The sequence below is a fragment of the Gopherus flavomarginatus genome, chromosome 4 (genome assembly GCF_025201925.1).
Source record: "Gopherus flavomarginatus isolate rGopFla2 chromosome 4, rGopFla2.mat.asm, whole genome shotgun sequence".
Taxonomy (NCBI): domain Eukaryota; kingdom Metazoa; phylum Chordata; order Testudines; family Testudinidae; genus Gopherus; species Gopherus flavomarginatus.
Window position 1 is genome coordinate 105,955,944 of NC_066620.1, and position 13,636 is coordinate 105,969,579.

General features: G+C 42.9%; 1 protein-coding gene across 10 annotated transcripts in view; it reads left to right on the forward strand.

Annotated features, from left to right (window-relative positions):
* Positions 1-13,636, forward strand: part of SHPRH (SNF2 histone linker PHD RING helicase) — a 1,098,091-nt gene that overhangs the window by 1,007,005 nt on the left and 77,450 nt on the right. For 9 of the 10 annotated variants that reach the window (XR_007773878.1, XM_050949418.1, XM_050949417.1 and 6 more), the window contains 6 exons: positions 576-832; positions 1,334-2,014; positions 6,893-7,144; positions 9,855-9,933; positions 10,530-10,693; positions 10,780-11,036. Coding sequence is in view for 9 of the 10 variants with exons in the window: in XM_050949418.1 (XP_050805375.1) it covers positions 576-832; positions 1,334-2,014; positions 6,893-7,144; positions 9,855-9,933; positions 10,530-10,693; positions 10,780-11,036 (1,690 nt within the window). In the remaining variant the exon portion in view is untranslated. Of the gene's footprint in view, positions 1-558; positions 833-1,333; positions 2,015-6,892; positions 7,145-9,854; positions 9,934-10,529; positions 10,694-10,779; positions 11,037-13,636 lie in introns of all 10 variants that reach the window. The other variant, XM_050949421.1, reaches the window with a different exon arrangement.

Sequence of the window (13,636 nt, forward strand, 5' to 3'; positions counted from 1 at the left end):
TATTGAGGTTGTATTGGCAACTTACCAGGAGCGCAAGGGCTGCACCTGATTTGTTTGAGGGGAGCAGTTTACTGATGGCCTTACCTCTGATGTAGAGGTATAGTTTTCCTCAAGAATATAGCACTGCACTCTGGGAATTGTAATCATCCTGACTAATAAACCATCTTAAAGATAAAAGCATTTTACCATTTTAAAGTAAAACTAGCTGTGAGCTGTATTGTAGAACTCCATGCAGCACAGCTTTACCTAGAGTAGAACCATTCTGGCAAGATGGTTTATTGACCAGACCAAAATACTCTACTTGCATATCCCTGTTAATAAAAACAAGATTTCTTTGTTTCCACTCTTATATGTACTCTTAGACAGTACTGAATATGTTGACTGAAAAGTAATGGTCTGCAAGACTAGCTTGAGCAGGACTGCTTACTCTGTTTTTGATCTTAGGTTTGTTTTTTTTTTGTTTTGTTTTGTTGCAGTTTTTAATTCACTTGCAGGCATTTACAGAGCTACATAAATACATTTTCTCCCATATAACTTTTCATTTTATCTGAACCGTAGTTTCATTCTGCATGTAGGCTTACGGGTGATGATATTAGCAGCTGTCAAGGAAATGAATGTGAAGAAGGGAGCTTCCATCACTGCAATATTTAAGTATGTCAGTGCCATATATAGATATGACATACAGAGAAACCGGCGTCTTCTCAAAAGAACTTTGGAAAAACTAATTGCGGAGCAAGTAGTAGAACAGGTTAAGGGTCATGGTCTGGCTGGATCTTTCAAGTTGGGGAAGAATTACAAAGAACAAAAGAGGCTTGAGAGAACCAAAAAACAGGTAAAATGAGAGTTGAAAGTATCAAGGCAAATGTTGCGTGGAGTTGTTTTATTTTTGCCAATTACATGCTGCCAGAGTGATGCTGTTTAAAAGGCTCCTCATTAATGCTTGCTTGATCGTATTGACTTTTATGTTAAACAAAAACCTGAAGCATTTGCTTTGAAAGCAAAAATAAAGAATTATAATATATAGACTATACCAAAAAGAAAAAAAAAATAAAACCCAAAGTTGGTCAAGTTTTTGGGGTTAAAATCTTTCACTATGTCCTTCATAAATTTTTGAGGACATTGCTCTAAGGGTTGGCAGATGTTACAGTTTTATGACCAAGAGGCTTGTGAAACACTTTGAAAAACCCTAAACAAATATTGAGTGCTTGGTCCCTAAAACCTAGCCCAAACCAGAAGATATATGTAATGTTAACAGTTTACTTCCAAGGTGGCTATACTTTCCTCATCAAAGAACAAAAAAAATTGTCAGTTAATTTTAACTTTTATTTTTTAGACAACAAGGAGTCCTGGAAGGATTCAGAAGACATCTTTGCCTAATGCTAAAACTCAAACCAAAGAATCAGCAAGTAGGGTCACATCTTCAGAAAAAGTCAAACCACCCTGGCTAGTGGACATTCCTGCAGAAGAGCATGACTACTGTACAGCTAGCAAAAATAACAAGAAGTCTGAGACAGGCCAAAAGACTTGCATAAAAGAAGAAAATCTTCAGCCAAGAGTTATGGACTTGGAGTCTGCTGATTTGCAAGGCAGCCTCATGTCCAGTGATTCCACCAGTCCAGTCCTCAGTGCATGTAAAAATACAGATGACATGGAAGTCCTAAAGGACCAGTCCTCAGACTCCCAAGAACACGCTGGCAGTGTCATACAGCATGCCAGTTCCATTTTTCCATTCAACACCTCTGACTATCGTTTTGAATGCATTTGTGGTGAGCTTGGCTTGGTTGACTATAAGGCCCGTGTGCAGTGCCTGAAGTGCCACCTATGGCAGCATGCTGAATGTGTAAACTACAAAGAGGAAAACTTGAAGATTAAGCCCTTTTATTGTCCCCATTGCCTAGTAGCAATGAAACCAGTTTCTACAGGAGCCACTCTGATAATCTCTCCAAGTTCCATCTGCCATCAGTGGGTGGATGAGATCAACAGGCATGTGAGATCATCTTCCCTTCGAGTCCTGGTAAGATGATTTCCTCTCATCCCTAGATTCATAGATTGGAAGAGGAAAACAAACTTTCCTGTTTCATCAATTACCAGTGGGTTTATAGAGTCATAGAGTTTGTTCAGAAGGGACCACCAGATCATTTAGTCTGACCTCATGTACAGGCCACCAACACCACCTAGCACCTCTCCACTAAACTCAATAACTGAAATTAGACCATATTAAATAGCCCACAGAAGACTAGACCATTATATGTCACAGGAAGAGAATAGAAGTGACTGAGGTGCACCAATGCCCAAAGCTGTTGCAGTGGCAGGAAAACAATTGTGAGATACACCCAGATAAATCCTGGCAAGTGACCTGCACCCACACACTGCAGAGGAATGCAAAAAAACCCAACCCCAATGTCACTGTCAATCTGACCTGGGCAGAAATTCCTTCCCAACATCACATTGTGCGTATGAGGTAAGAACCAACCAGTTAAGCACCTGAAGCCACCTCCGAGCACTCTCTCATCCCATCCAGTGTCTGATGTCCAGCCATGGCCATCTTTGATGCTTCAAAAGAGGGAGCCCAAAAATCACCACAGAATATATTGGGAGGAGAGGGGGAATCTCTTCCTGACCCCTGCAGGTGGCTGACTGAAACCCTAAAGTGTGAGCTTTTAGGAACATAAGACATAAACCAAATTTGGCAGAAGAGTGGTCTTTGTGTCAGGATTGTGCATTTCACCATCCATCTGAAATTTTTCCCATATTTGGCCAAGTTATAAACGTCTGAAAAATCTCAATTTGCATGTGCTTCCTGGAGGTTAGAATTTGGCAGCTAAATTCTCCTAAGATTGTCTGCACTGAGCAATCTAATCCCTCACAGCTGCCACATACCAACCAGATCATATATGCCCTATCACCATAGAGTGACTAAATATATTCTATCCTGGGGCCACAGAAGCTATGCAGGATTTTACCTGCAGTTACTCTTGGTTGGCAGAGACTGTTGTGGCACAAGGCACAGGAAATAAGATCAGGGAAACTGGAAAATATACATTGTTACAGTATCTGGTTAAATTCTAGGAGTATGGCATGTACAGTCTGAAATCTAACAATGTTAATATTTTAAAGTACTCAAAGTATACATATTGTTTTAAGTTTACAATATTTATTGCACTTTCTTGCAGATATAACATTTTAACACTGTGAAATACATCAGTTACAGGCCTCAATTTATCTTATGAACTTAGGTTTTTTCCCCTTTCAGCTACTGTATGCTTCACAAAGGATCACATTGAAAATGTTGAGGTAAAAGAGAGACGGATACATTCTGTTACAATAAATAATAAAAAAAAATAATTTTATAATAAGACTTCTGGTGGAAGGTCACTAGAGGAGTTTTATGGACTTTGTTGGTGTTTTTGCCACCATCTTTCATGTCCATTCTTTGTGTTTCATTAAGTCTTCTTGGAGATTCCTTGGAGGATAGAAATAATAGTTAAGTTCACACTTGGTTCCTGTTCCTAAAGGTTTTTGACTGCATGTTTCTATCTTTGCCTATTCTACCGTGATATTCTGCTGTAGGAAAAAAAGTGCATGTTTTAACAGTTGTTTCCATAACGTTGCTGGATGTTAAATCCATGTTAAAGCAGCTAAGCTCAAATACAGCTGTCATATGAAGTACCAAAATCCTTTTATTCTCTTGGGGGGAAGGAATCAGTTGAGAGGCCCGATTTCATTTCCATTGTATAATTTAATAATCTTGAGTTCAAATGTTCTTTGAGTGTTTTCTCATGTCCATTCCATGTTAGATGTGCGCATGCTGCATGCACAGTTTCCAGAGAATTTTTCTCCTCAGTGGTATCTGTTGGGCTGGCTGTAGCAGCCTCTTGTGCTGTGTGCTGGTATAAGGGCCCAGTTAGCTTTACACCCTCCAGTTCTTTCTTACTGCCCATGATAGTCACTGGAACACCTCCTTTTCCTTCGGCAAACTCTTACTCAGTGGTCTTATTTTAGTCCTTTTCCCTATCCTAGTTCTTTAAGTTCACAGTTTGGACTGTTATAGATTAGTTTTATGTAGTTAGCTGCCGTTTCTCACTCTGTTAGTGGAGTTTTGTCTGCCCCCAGTGCCAGGGCATTCCTTGATCCCCGAGTTTCAAGCCCTGGGCCTCCTGCAGCAAGCCCATGCCTGTGAGTGACCTTCACTTCAGTTGTCTGAAGTGCCTCAGAGAGACTCATATCAGGGACCGCTGCCAGATCTGCTGACACTTCAAGCTGGCCTCCCTGTCCTTCCTCATACAGGGCTTGAAGTCCCTCATGATGGAGTCAGTGCTCTGTCCCTCTTCGGAGTTAAGCTGGTCCAACTCAGCATCCAGTACCTCAGAGTCAGTACAGTGTGCACCTCCTGCCATGAGAGACTCTTGGCACCATTCTCCTTCACTGGTGCTGAAGAAAAAACGTAAGAAGCAGCTGACTGAGAGGGGACATTCCCTGACTCTGAAGAGGGTCAAGCATGGGGAGCGCAGTGGAGATGGCTTCTGGCCACTCCTCTGCCCCTGCTCTGAGGGGGGCATCATCAACTCTGCCTCATAGGCAGGCTCCGTTGAGTCGATTTCCGGGCCATCCCATTGCTTCAGAGGGGCAATGTGGTACCAGCGGGATTGCCATACCACGTACCCCGGAGGCATTGGTTGTGGCCAGAGACCTGGCTTTTGGTGCCACTGTCACGGTTGGTACAGGAGTCAGTGGCATCAATACCAGGAAGCAGAAGGGAGCATGTGGCCCAAGCGCCAGTTTGGTACCAGCCTCCTCGGTACCTTCTAGAGGGAAACCATCTCTGCTTGCCCCAGTGCAGGTCTTCTCTCCCTAGCACCAATGTATACCACCCCTCCATGGTCCTCGGAGGAAGGCTCATCATTGAATGTAGAAGTGGAGTCGTATTTCCACTTGAGGAGCCACAGCCAGTTCCCTCCCAGGCAGCTCTACCAGTCAATGGACCCGTGTACGGGGGTACTGCCAAGCACTTGAGATAGTGGGCACTGGCCTATGCAGAAACCTGTTGGGGTTTCTCCCTATCCAAGAGCCCTCTTTCAGATGCTTGTAATCGGTAATCTCGGAATGAAGCACGCCCATCCATACGACTGGCACCCGACATGGACTCTGGTACCAAGCATCAGGACCTAGATTTATGGGACCCAGTTGGTGCAAAAGGTGAGGAAGAGGACCCCCTACTGTTGCAGGCCTCTTCTTCCTCCTCCTCACCCAGATGAAGCAGTGTTTGGGGTGTTTATATCCTCCCACACAATGACTTAGTAGTAGCTCACCAGGAGCTGTTGAAAAGAGTTGCCTCAAACCTTGGGCTGGAAGTGGAGATAGTTAGTCCTTCCACAGCCTGGTTGATACCTTGTCTGCTGTGAGCCTATTGAAGGTGACACTCCTCCTCCCACCGCTGAGGCCATTATTGGACCGCTTTAAAGCCTTGTGGCAAACTCTGTTCTCCTTGACAGCCTGTTTTTGCCTTAGTCTATTGGATCATATGGCCACATGCACATACATAGTACCGCTTGTGAGACTGCACCTCATACCCCTTCAAGTGTGGCTGGCCTTGGCGTACACTCCAAGCCGTCATCATTTGGACTCGGTGCTTACAATTCCCACCCAGGTCCTCGCCTCTGTAGAGTGGTGAAGGGACTCCTGTTTGGTAGGCATGGGCATTCCCTTCATCAGTCTCTGACCATCAGTATCCCTAACCTTTGGATGCATCCGAGCTAGGTTAGGGAGCTCACCTTGAGCAACTCAGAACTCAAGGTCTGTGGTCCCAGGAGGAACTCTCCTTACATATAAATGTCAGAGAATTCAGAGTGGTTTGCCTAGCATGCCAGGTGTTTATACTCTAGATTGTAGGCAAGGTTGAGTGAGTCATTATGGACAATATGTCAGATATGTTTTACATCAAAAAGCAGGGAGGGACATGCTCTTCCTTCCGTGTCAAGAGGTCATTCGCTTGTTGTTATTCTGTGTGAAACACTCAATTCACCTCAAAGTTTCTCACCTTCTAAGAGCCTGGCACAATCTGGCAGACCACCTCAGCAGATCTTTTTCCTCTCATCATGAGTGGTCCTTTCACCGCAGTATAGTCAGGACCATCTTCTAGTGGTGGATTCCCCTCCGAGATCTGTTTGCAACCAAGCAAAACAGGAAGTGGCAGTAGTTTTGCTCTCTACGTGGGTGCAGCCTGGGCTTGCTTACAGATGCCTTCGTGCTGCATTGGACAAAGCATCTGTTCTATGTGTTTTCCCCCCATTCCTCTCATGCACACAGTCTTACTCAAGGTCAAGCAGGATAGAGCAAAGGTTATTCTTATAGCGCCAACATGGCCACACCAGCACTGGTTTGGCACCTTTTCAGATCTGTCATTAGTGACCCAATGCTGCTCCCTCCCCTCCCAGACCTGATCTCACAAGATCACAGCCAATTGCTTCACCTGAACCTCCACCTGACTGTGTGGAAGCTTCATGGAAGCGGAGCTGGCCTGTTCGGAGCAAGTCTGACAGGTATTGCTAGATAGTAGGAAATCATCTACTGGAGTGACTTGCTTCGCCAAATGAAAGCATTTCTCCTTGTGGTCATCCCAACGAGGTCACCTCTCCACTCAGTTTTTTGAAAAAATTCCCCGGCAGCTATGTGTGAGATGCATGCACACCTCATGTGGAATGGACATGTGCATTGCATCTTGAGGAACAACAGTTACAAAAAGGTTAGTAGTCATTTTTTATGAACTGGCACTACATTATGCAAAGAACATTTTAAGTGTGTGTCTGTAAAACTATAAAGAGCTCTTACACTTTGTTATAAAGTACTTATCTTCAGTCTTTGCTCTCACGTTTGTATATATAAATGTGTGTAGGTGTATCAAGGTGTGAAGAAACATGGCTTCTTGCAGCCTCACATGTTAGCAGAGCAGGAGGTAGTCATCACCACTTATGATGTCCTTCGCACTGAGCTGAACTACGTGGACATCCCTCATAGTAACAGTGAAGATGGGCGACGTTTCAGGAACCAGAAGCGGTATATGGCCATCCCAAGTCCCTTAGTAGCAGTAGAGTGGTGGAGGATCTGCCTAGATGAAGCACAGATGGTTGAATGCACCACTGCAAAGGTGAGGAAGTCTCCTGAATTGGAAGCATGCCTGTACTGAAAAAGTTTGACAAGGTTATTATAACTTAAAGAAAAAAAATAAGATAAAGCTGCTTCTTGACTCTTAACGTGTGTTAAACATAAACTTGTCCTTGTAATCTGTTCTTCAGAAGTGACTAATGGTTTGCTTCCTCTTGGAGATATTTACTATTAAATGGTTCCCCGTTGGAGTTTTGGCAGGCTGTGATGTGTATCTAGCTCAAAAAGTGTTTAACATAATTTATATCAACAATTTAAAGAACTAGGTCATCATGTTGTATACAGCGTTTGATAGTTTCAAAGAACGCACTAGCCTGTTGAGTGACATGGTTTACAGGCATTAATATGTCCTTTAGGTCTAGAAACTATAAAACAGTCAGCAATGACTCAAGAAGCTCTTCAGGCTCATCCTAGCAGTTTGCAGAGGTAGATTATTTTAGTTAGCGTTTATCCACCCTGTTGCCTAAGGTAGGGAGATAAAAATGCCAACAGAAAATCCTACTCACATAACAATCTATCCCTTGATTTATGTGTATTACACACACACAGTTAACTTACCTCCTTGTTGTAAACACTTCATCCAGTTTGAATTAGATCTGTGATAGAGCTTATCAGCTGTCAAGTGATGCATTTGTTTTTAAAATAAATAAAAGCATAACATATCTGGTATATATACATACTAGAGCCCTTCCGTGTGTGTGCGTGCGTGTATGTGTGGGGAGAGAAACACAGATGTATCAGTTCTGCTTTATATCAGTTTTCTGTAGTACCAAGGTTCTCATTCTTCCATAGTGTGAATGTCTTAATAAGTGTGCGTCACTTCCACTCCCCCAAATTATTATTTAGCATCCATATGGCAAATACATCAATTGCTTACATGTAAAAGTAATGTCAGGGAAGTATTTAATGTAATTTTAGCTATCTTTTAATGGTAGTTACAGCTAGAAACGAGGAAAGTCAGGACCATATTTATAGCAAACTCTGTCTGGAACATGCAAGGGTTATAGACATAGCAATCTGAGACCTGTTGCTCTGGATCAGTTCCTTTCTTTTACATTTTAGAGGGGTAGCCATGTTAGTCTGGATCTGTGAAAGCAACAGAGGGTCCTGTAGCACCTTATAGACTAACAGACGTATTAGAGCATGAGCTTTCGTGGGTGAATACCCACTTTGTCGGATGCATCTGACAAAGTGGGTATTCACCCACAAAAGCTCATGCTCCAGTACATCTGTTAGTCTATAAGGTGCCACAGGACTTTTTGCTGCTTTCTTTTACATGTAAGCAGATGCTGTAGTTGCCACACATGTAGGGAAATCTGTGTTTGTGGAAACAAAGTTACTAAGTTCTCTTACTGTACTAATGACCCTGATGTTTCTCTTCATCAGCCCAGGCACAGTATCTTCTTGTCCATCCTTTATTATGATGTTTGTAGCAGGATAGACACCTGCCTGCTCTGAAACAGCCCAGGAGAGGGTTGTTGCTGGGGCAAGAAGCCTGGGCTGATTAGGGAAAGTAGGCTCAGCTGTGGCCATGCCCCAATCAGGCCTAGCTGGACCCTATAAGAGGCTGTGAGCCAGAAGCCTTGTCAGTCTCCCTCTGCTTGTAGAGGGAGAAGGGCCTGGCTGCTGAAACCTAAGCAAGACACTTAGATTGGGAGCAGGGCTGGGGAAGGGCCAGAGTTGCTGGGAGCTCTGGCCTGATAAGCCCCAGGCTGCAGGCCTAACTATATAGGCCGAATAGGTGCAGGGTTGCAACGGGGCAGCCTTAGGGTAGGCAAAGGCAGCAGGTCTGAACCCCTTTGCCTGTGATGAGTGGCTTATACTGCAGTCTGCCCCAGTGAGCGGGGGCTAGATAGAGACTGGGCAGTAGCCAAGAATGGGGCGAAGTGGGGATAGTGGGTGGGGATTCTCCTGGGAGGGAGAGACCCAGAACTGTGGGGATACTACCAGGGGACAGCACCCAGTTAAAGGGGCACCAGGGTCCTGGGAGGGACATGGGCCAGTGGTAAAGCAGATCACTGGCCTGCAGAGGGCACGCCGGAGGCTGGAGGAACTAATTCCAAAAGATAACCAGCAGGAGGCGCCACGGGGGTGAATCACTCATCGCTACAATGTTAATGAAAAAACTGTCTCTTGCCTGTCAATCAAAAATACTGCTCTCCACAGGCAACTTTGGTGAGTAGCACAGTTGCCAACTTTCAGGCCGTAAATAAGCACCCTGACTTTCACAGCCAAAAATCAAGCTAATCTCATTTCAAAACAAGGTCAAAACAAGCCAATCCATAAGAACCCCAACACAATATTGACTAGATCCTCCCGGTGTGCAGTCTGGGACTGTGGTGGGCCCATTGTGCTCCCCTGACTCTCTTCCTCCACCTTGCCCCTACTTACCCCCCCTTACCCCTGCTTGCCAAGAGCTGATGATATGATAAAAAAAATCCACAAGCTACAAGCCAAACAAGCTACAAGCCAAAAACTAGCCAACAAGCAATTCACAAGCCAATTAAGCCAAAAACAAGCCTAATTTCTGCATTTATTTTTTTTTTTTGTGTGGGTTTGGCATGTCTGGTGAGTAGTGTTTTGCAAGGCTGACACATACAGTCATGGTTCTTCAGAGTGAGTGAGCTTTTTCTTGGCTCTTGTAGTTTTTTCATGTTTTTCTACTAATTGCTATTCCTATCTTTTCTCATTAGGCTGCAGAAATGGCACTCCGTTTGAGTGGAATCAATCGCTGGTGTGTCAGTGGCACTCCTGTACAGCGAGGATTAGAAGGTAAACTTTGTGTAGTAGTGTAGTCTGTGTGGTTTTTTCCCCCCCTGATGCACTGGGGCTCCAGGAGAGACAACTAAACTTGCCAATTTTGATATTCCTATCCTAGATTCCTGCAGTAGATATTTTATATTCCTAGAGAAGAATGCTTATAGATTGTAAATCTTAACTGATTTTCTTTGTCATAATCTTAAAATGCTATCGAAGGAGTGAAACTCCACTGAATTACAACCACTGCTAGGGTGGTGGGCAGTAAGCAATTGTGCATTGCAGGTTGCAAAATAATGATGGAGAGCAGTTTTTTTTTTAAAACAAGATCCTAGGGAAAACTCTAACTCCTGTGGAAAGTGTCATACTATCTTAAAGTTATACAGAGAAGACAGGACCTTGATATTTAAGGTCTCAGCTGAAAGACCACAGCACACAGTAAACTGCATGGAGTTTCATCTGTTTTCTGCAGAAGGGTGATGAACTGAGGCTGCTTGTGTGATTTAAGCACTTAGGTATTTTAAACCTGGTGACATTACTGTAGAATTTTTTTTATTTTGGTGTGGCGTTCTAAAATAGTATACAGTAAAGTAATTTTCTTCTTTTATCAGATCTGTATGGCTTAGTGCTTTTTCTTGGAGTTGATCCTTACTGGGTCAAACATTGGTGGGATCAGCTTCTGTATCGACCTTACTGTAGGAAAAATCCTCAGCCTCTCTACAACCTAATTGCAAACATAATGTGGAGATCAGCAAAGAAGGACGTGATTGATCAAGTAAATATGGACTTTAAAAAAATTGTATGTAAATAGCACTTTCACCAAAAACATTTTATTTATTTTTATTTTATTTTACTTTGCAGATTCAGATTCCTCCACAGACAGAAGATGTACACTGGCTTCACTTTTCTCCTGTGGAGAGACACTTTTATCATCGTCAGCATGAAGTGTGCTGCCAAGATGCACTAGCAAAACTCAGGAAGATTTCTGATTGGACTCTTAAACTTAGCAGCTTGGACAGGAGGACAGTCACTACTATTCTGTACCCTTTGCTGCGGCTGAGGCAGGCCTGCTGTCATCCACAAGCTGTTCGTGGGGAATTCTTGCCATTGCAGAAAAGGTGAATTTTACCACTGCTTAAATTGAGTGCTGAGGGCTTAATCCTACACTCATTGAAATCAATGGTAAAGCTCCCATTGAATTTAATGGTACAGCATCAGGGGCCAATGTTGTTACAGTAAGTCAAAAATTATACCTGCTGGTTGAGTCACTTGCAGCTGTGCTGAGTCAGGCATGATCTTATCTGATGTCAGAAGCTGAGACGGGTGTAATAAGGTTATTATTCCTAGTAGTTCATAGGTGCCTGAGAGAGCCATTTTGATTGTTCTGTATTTGGCACTCTTCCAGGGTCTGACCTTTTACTGTGATGAAGAGGGGCCCTATGCTGGTGGAGTTACAATATTTATGATGGGATACAAAACTGAGATCCTGAATTCAGTGGAATTTATTTTTTGTCTTCTGTGTTTGCTGATAAACATTGCACTAGAGCGTGAGAACTTGAAAAATGAAACTGACTAGGGAAAAACAAGTGAGCCTATTTAGCCTGCAGGATTCGTTGTCTAAAAGAGGAGTTATTCACAAAGTGAACAAGCAGCACAATATAGGTTTGTTTAAAACATTGTTTTAAATAAACTGTTATTAACAAAGAACTTTTTATATTTTTAAAATTAATTTAGGGCTAGACTTTCAAAATTTGTTTGCATACTTTTGTGTGCTCACTTGTAAAGATCTTCCCCTCCCCTCACATGCACCCCATAAGGCCATCGTTGCACCAGCCCTGTCTTTAGCCAAAAATGATTTAATACTGCTCCTTTTGAGCAAGTGAGTGCTGCTCTTTTGGCTAGCAGCTGTGGATTGCTAGAGAGCAAGGTATAGGTGCATAATTCTATGCCAGGGACTGAGAGCACTGTCTTTTCTGCATTTTTTTTTAAAGCTCTTGCTGCCACAGGAAGGAAAGAATCAAGTTTGTCCCTTAATGTGAATGTTTTTCTTCTGTTTTCAACCACTTTTTCCTTTGTTCCTCTCTGCTTTCTTCACGCCTTTCCTGTGTGTGTGTCTCTCTCTCTCTGTATCCTTAGTCCCTCCTCTCTCTCCTGACAGGGCACCCTCAGTATTGAATTATGCCTGTATTGTTGTGCAGTAGCTACAGCAGCAGACAATCTGTTGTAGGACTTTCCTGCCTAAGTTTTAAAACTGTGGAAACATAGGTGGAATATGGGAAATACCAGTATTCCTACCAATCCATACAGTATTACTGTTTGAGTACTGCCAAATATTCCAGTGATGTACAAGGGCAGCATACAAGCCATGCTGCTGAATGCACCAGGAATATCCTAGCACTGCATTGATTTCAGTGGAATGTTGATGAGTGACAGCAGCATAGCAATTACAGTGGAGAATTGGCAATAAAAGATGTACCCCCAGTAAACACATTGTAAGAAAAGGCAGTTTGGAGACACTGTTTATATATTTTCTTGTGAACAAGTCCTGTCTGTAGCAATGGACCATTCCTAGAACATGCAGAAGATTTTGCCTATGGCTTCCTTTATTTGCATGTGAGTAAACAAGAATTCAGTGCCAGGTATTGTGGTGAATAGGAGAATTGGGGATTGAAACAAGGAAACTGATGCCTGGAGTGTGTTCTATGAGAGTGCTAATTTTCTCATTATCTAGTAAAGGCAGTGAGTAAGGCTGTCTAGCCATTCCTAAACAGGATATCTTTTAGGTTTTCCTAGAATGTGTACTGAATCAGGAACTTCTCTTGAAATTGATTATTAGCCTCAGATTGTTCAAAGTAAATGAATTAAGCGCTTGTCTATACTTAAAATGCTACAGCAGCACAGCAGTAGCGCTTCAGTGTAGACGCTACTCGTTGGTGTAGGTAATGCACCTCCCTGAGAGGTAGTAGCTGGGGTTGATGGCAGAATTCTTTTGTTAATCTAGCGCTGTCTACATGGAGACTTGAGTTCGCTTAACTATGCAGCTCAGGGGTGTAGATTTTTCAAACCCAGACCAACATAGTTAAACCAACCTAATTTTCTAGTGTAGACCAGGCCTTACAAATTATGAAACTATGTGCTATTTTTGTTTTGCTTTTTGAAATTTTTTTCACTCTCCATGCTTATGAAAGATTAATAGCACTGCCTAGAGCTAAGCAGACTATGAGCAGCAGGTGCTGTGCTTATTTTCTAGTACAACTGAGAAATGTAGCTCAGTATAAATTGCAGTTTTAAATCAATAGCACCTCCATCTTCCACACTGGAATGGCAGCAGAAACATAGAAACTTTCGATAGCAAGAGCACAGGTAAGGGGAAATCTTAGTACAGGGTAGTCAATTACTTTTTGTCAGGGTCCTAATTTCTTGATCAAGATATAGTCAAGGTCCAGACTCCAGAGAAGAAGAAGAAAAAAAAAATAAAAAAACCCCCGCAATAATGATGATACTAAGTAAATAAAAAGATTTCAGGTCTGTTCAAAAGCATCTGGTGGTCTGGATTTGGCCTGTGGTCCCCCTGTTGGCTACCCTGCCTTAGTAGGTATTGCAGTATTACTGGGAGGGGAAGATGGGGCCCAGTCAATGTCAGAACTCTTCATCTCAGCCTGACTCCAGCGGCCCTCCATGCTCCCTTCATTCTTCCTTGTCTCTCTCTTCTCCCCTG